At 36.0% G+C, this 5,474-nt stretch overlaps 1 protein-coding gene across 1 annotated transcript; it reads right to left on the bottom strand.

The window, feature by feature from the left end:
• Nucleotides 1-4,541: 4,541 nt before the first annotated feature.
• Nucleotides 4,542-4,862, bottom strand: LOC308518115 (small ribosomal subunit protein eS24-like; the record flags this gene model as incomplete). Its single annotated transcript, XM_081089679.1, has 1 exon — nt 4,542-4,862. One exon carries the CDS (start codon nt 4,860-4,862, stop codon nt 4,542-4,544), a length of 321 nt encoding a protein of 106 aa, XP_080945805.1.
• Nucleotides 4,863-5,474: the final 612 nt, after the last annotated feature.

The following is a 5,474-nucleotide window of genomic DNA, read 5'->3' as shown; positions in this document are numbered from 1 at the left end:
GAAGTGTCATTACATGAGTGAGTGATTGTTTGGCAGTTTTACATTTATAATTGACCAGTAATGAAAATGCAAGTGAGGGGAAAAAATATAAGATGTCAGATGGTGATAAATTTATAGCACAATTTTTTCCTGTAATGTTCTATAACTGAAACAATATTTGGAGGAAATTATCTTAGAAGAAATTTTTCCTGAAGGCATGCATATGGAGCACTTTCCAAATTGCCTTTATTAAAATTTTATTGAAAACAAATTATTTAAGTTTTATTAATATTAACCCTTCAGTATAATGAGTAGTACTTTTATTATGATATTGAGTGCACAAGCATCAGAAATAACTCTATTCTTGAAAATGGTTCTGCTATAAGACTATGGTACTGAGTAACAGCTTCATGTAAGTCTTTTTTAAAAAATATATTTTATTGATTTTTTTACAGAGTGGAAGGGAAAGGGATAGAGAGTTAGAAACATTGATGAGAGAGAAACATTGATCAGCTGCCTCTTGCACGCCTCCTACCGGGGATGTGCCCACAACCAAGGTACATGCCCTTGACCGGAATCGAACCTGGGACTCTTCAGTCTGCAGGCCAACGCTCTATCCACTGAGCCAAACCGGTTAGGGCTCATGTAAGTCTTTTTAATTCTTATCTCTGTGTGGACTTTTAAAAAACTGAAACATAGGGAAAACAAACAAACAAACATACCCAAACCGCTAACGCTTGAGCTAATCATCTCCCACAGGTCTTCATTATAGTTCTGACCTCTTTCAGTAACACAAATTAGACATTTTCAGAACCTAGATTTGGATGAGATTTTTTGGGGAAGCCATGAAAGCAAAGGAACTGGAATCTAAAATCCTCAGCTGCTTTTCACTTTAACATGAAAAATATAGGTCGCTTGCCTCTCAAACTCTTCATTTGCTATTGTTGTTTGTGTGTTCATTTTTTTCAGAAATCACCTTAAGCTAAATGCTATAATTATTTCTGTTTCTTTATGGACTTATTATTCTATGCTCTACTGTACTTTTTGTGGACAAGGCTATAAAAATTTCTTCGGGGAACTAAAACATACCCTGTACCAAAAATAACATTTTGAAACTCTATTTCAGGAAAGAATTATCATGATAAAATCTTCTTCCTAGTCTATAGCTATATTGACCTATTTGCCTTAATCTTTGTCAAATAAGTTATAGCCTATAAGGCAGCAATAATTCTGCAGAGGGAATTAAAAACTACGTTTTCAATAGGTGAGGATGCAGAATATCAAAACAAAACAACTGAGGTCATTGGTTTGTTTTCCACTGCCCCATTAATTCCATCCTTCAGCCATAGGTTGGTACCCTAACCTTGGGGAGTGACGTTGGAATGTGAATATTTACTTTCTTAAATTTAATACTGTGACAGGATGCACAAGAGTAAATAAATACTTAAGTATCCAGTTATTTGATAGGCCCCAAATTTGCTAAAAATGAGCATTTTAATATCAAGCAAGGATGGATATTTTTCTTTTTTTAATATGTTTTTACTGAATTTTAGAGAGAGAGAAGGGAGAGAGAGAGAGAGAGAGAGAGAGAGAGAGAGAGAGAGAGAGAGAAAATCAGTTTATGAGAGAGAATCATTGATCGGCTGCCTCCTGCACACCCCCCTACAGGGAATAAAGCCACAAACCTCACATGTCCCCTCACCAGGAATGAACCTCTTGGTTCCTGAGTCTAACTTCAACTGCTGAGCCACACCGGCCATGCAAGAATTAATATTGTTCTGACTCAGCTTACTCAACTGTCAAGCAATGATTTTGGAGAGGCTTACTCACAAGCTTCCAACACACCTAAGATTTCATGATTAAGTGAGTTAGTTACCACCCAATATGCTACAAAGGTCACATAATGTAGTCATCAACTAAAAGATAGAAGAAAAGTTAATCATGCAGGAATCAGAGAACACTGTTAAATATCACAATTAGTCCTTTCTCAAATGTTTGCTATGAGACATCAGAAATATAATATTTTGTTGAATTCAAATGAGAAACAAATACGAAGATATGAAAAGTGGTGATTTAACTTATAACTTAAAGGCCTTATAACAAAAGCACAGAATAAATTAGGAACTTTGTAATTTAATTTGGTGAGAGGAGAAAAAAAAAAGACCTATACTGAACTTCATTAATTAAATATTTGGAAAGAAAACTGAACATTTTTATTTTGACATTGCCCAACTATTTGTGCAGGGGGGAAAAATGCTGATTATTGATGACCTTAACAGGAATAAAACTGTGGTCTACACTGCATGGAATTGATCACATTTTACATTAATTTTTTAAAATAATGAGGTTAACAGAAGCTATCCTGCATAAATAAATTTTAGATGATTTTAATTAATTACCAGAATAGTAATTTAGCACTATTATTTTCAAAATTCTGAATATTTTAGTAGAATATCCATTTTATTATGAGACATAATGAGGAATTTTGGCATAAATGACATTTTATATTTAGCAATAAATTAGTCAGCATATTTTATTATATTATGAATTCAGTAACCAGGTTATGGCTTAGCTTGTACTAATATTTATTATTAACTATTTATTACTTATTAGAATATCCTTTTTTTAAAAAAAATATCTATGTTGTGCTCTTCACACTGTGTATTTATAAGATTTCACCCAGATGTGTATGCCTGCATGTCAGTATCAAAGGTCAGCATTAACACAATGAATCTTGCAGGAAAATAAAGTAGCCACAGAAAGTTCACATGCTCAGGCAGAGAAGAAGGCTATATATTTTTTTAAAATTTAAGAATTTCTAAATTCTTACTATTGTTACCAGAGAAAAATATGCCTTGTCTTCCCCATTGCTAGTGGGAGTGGGGTCCTGGTGCTATCCTGAGAAAAGGAATTTTCAGAGGCTCACAAGGGAGGATGTGATATGGTAGAAAACTTGCCTTCCGTGGAATTACACCCCTGGGTTTCCGAAGTTCCATTTCCCTTGGTCTAGTCATAGAAGAAGTGTAGCTGGGGTTTCAATAGAGCTAAAATCAGAGCCAGTGTCCAGAGTTTCCGTTCCTTGTTGGAACTGGGTCCAGTCCAGCATCAGGCAGCTGCACCCCACTAGTCCATTGTGCGTGGAGGTCCACATGACCCTGGGCCACGCAGGAGAATGCTAGGACGCCAAGCCTGAGCCACGAGCCAAGAGGGACCAAGAAAAACCTCGAGAGTAAGCTATTTGTTCAGGCAGTTATATTTCGCGAATCTCCGCACACTTGCCGTTGCCATGCCTACTCTGGTCAAGAGCCTCTGTGCCCAGGTGTGATTGGCAGGTACCTTCCTATGTCATCCCAACTTTCCTGTGCATGCATCCATTTTCCCTTTGTTGGATCCCTCCCCCTCAGGGAACATGCCTATAATGTCTGGCCTTTCCTTTGCTCCTTTCCTAATATTAATAACTAGCTAATTACAGTGGTATCAGAATTACTTTAGATTCTAGATGGTCATTCCTAAATGTTTAATCAACATAATTGTATAGCCATTATTAAAACACAAATTTCAACTAAGTAAATTTGAATATCTAATTGGCTTTACTAAACAATTTATGAATTGGACAGCATCCCATCTAGCAACTAGAAGGTTAAGGCTTTTATAGAAAGAAGGGCGGGGTAAGGGAGCTATTACCAAAAAAAAAAAGACAGGATTATTCTTGGATCCAGACATGTTTTTTAGGGGTGAAGCATATGAGGAGGGTTTTTACAATGCAGATTGCCTCTTTTTTCTCTGAGGGATGGTGAGGTCCCATGGGACAAATTATTTTATTGGTGCTTGACCAGAAAATTCCCAAACTGATTATGTTTCTGGGAGAGGTTGAAACTGCAATTAGATCAGGTATTAAATTAGGTTTGGTATCAGGGGCTTTTAGTATGAGTGACACTATTTTGGGCCTGAGGGTGTTTTTTGTTGTGTTTTTTTTTTTCCTTTAACACCATCAAAATTATTTTCTCAGTAATTTTGAGTTTATGTTGATCAGTACATGTTTAAATATACTACTTTGTGCCCTGCTGGGTGGCTCAGTTGATTAGAATGTCATCCTGTACACCTTTGTGAGTTCCTTTCCTGGTCAGAGCATATACCTAGGTTGTGGGTTTGATCCCCAGTCGGGGCACACAGGGGAGGCAACCAATAGATCTTTCTCTCTCATATTGATGCCTCTCTCTCTCTCTTTCTTCCTCTCCCTTCCTCTCTCTCTAAAAATCAATGAAAACATATCCTCATGTATTTTAAAAAATACTATTTTGCTATAGTAAAAGATCTACACATTTAAGTTACATTAAACTAGATATTACTTTATGTACAATTTATAAATTTATATCTATATGTTTATATCTATATATTTCATGGGATTTAGAGAGAGTTGATGATTCTGATGTACTTTTAAACAAGATGGCAGGTTTTTTTTCACATGAAAGTTTCTAGTTTATTAATCCACTCATGAAAAGTCTGCACAATCACAACAGACAAAGTTGCTGACGAATCTTTACTCTTTCTTTTGGACAGCATCAACAATGGCCTTTGCAGTACCCCTGACTTTCTTCATTCTGCTCTTGTATTGGGGTCTTCTTCTCATACTGGCCATGTCTTGCTAGTCTATGTTTGGGTTCATTTTTCTTTGCACAATCCAAGGAATCATCAATCTTGTCAAAAGCAGTTGTCAGGCCACCACCAAAATGAGTTCTGAATCCAAATACAAAGATGACACCTGATGTGGTCTTACACATTTTGGCTAGTTTTCCCCATATTTCTGTCTTGGGTACTGTTGCTTTCCCAGGGTGAAGGGATTCAATGACCATTTGTTTCTGCTGAAGTAGTCTGTTGATCATGAACTTCCTGGTCTGACTAGTCACTGTGTTGTCGATGATGGCAGCTGATCTTCAAGCAGCCAGGGAGGAAAAGCAAGATGGCAATTTTTTAAAATGTTTTAATTACATGCAAATTATCTTTTACTTTATTATAACTCACTTTTCAATTTAATAAGTGTGTAAACTTAGGCCTCATTCCTAGTACAGTGTTTTTCACTTATCTAATGCTGACATTTTCTAATTAATGAAAACCATAGTCATTATGTTTAATGTTTGATACCTATCACCTAATAGGCCAGAAGTGCTCCTTCTCACACCTAGGAAGCAATTGCCAGCACTAGGAAAATCCAAGAGCAGAACTTTTATAATACTGAAATCTCATCTCAATAAATTTGCATATCCATTCAAAATATCATTCTTATTTAGATTTTCATATTAGGTTTTATCTAAAAAAGCATTGACTAGAAACTACTCAAGTGAAAAATGTATATTTTACAGGGCGGTTAGGAAGATGGGGAAGCAGAAAAACACTGAAGATATGAACTTCCTGTGAGCAGCACAGAAGCGGTGCATCAAGCTCGAAAATACCAATAGTCTCTTCTGCAGCAATATTCTTAAAACTCTTAGTTAATG

The sequence above is a fragment of the Myotis nattereri genome (genome assembly GCF_964212035.1).
Source record: "Myotis nattereri genome assembly, chromosome: 4".
NCBI lineage: Eukaryota > Metazoa > Chordata > Mammalia > Chiroptera > Vespertilionidae > Myotis > Myotis nattereri.
Note: the sequence above shows the minus strand (reverse complement) of the source record. Positions and strands in the feature narration are given on the sequence as shown.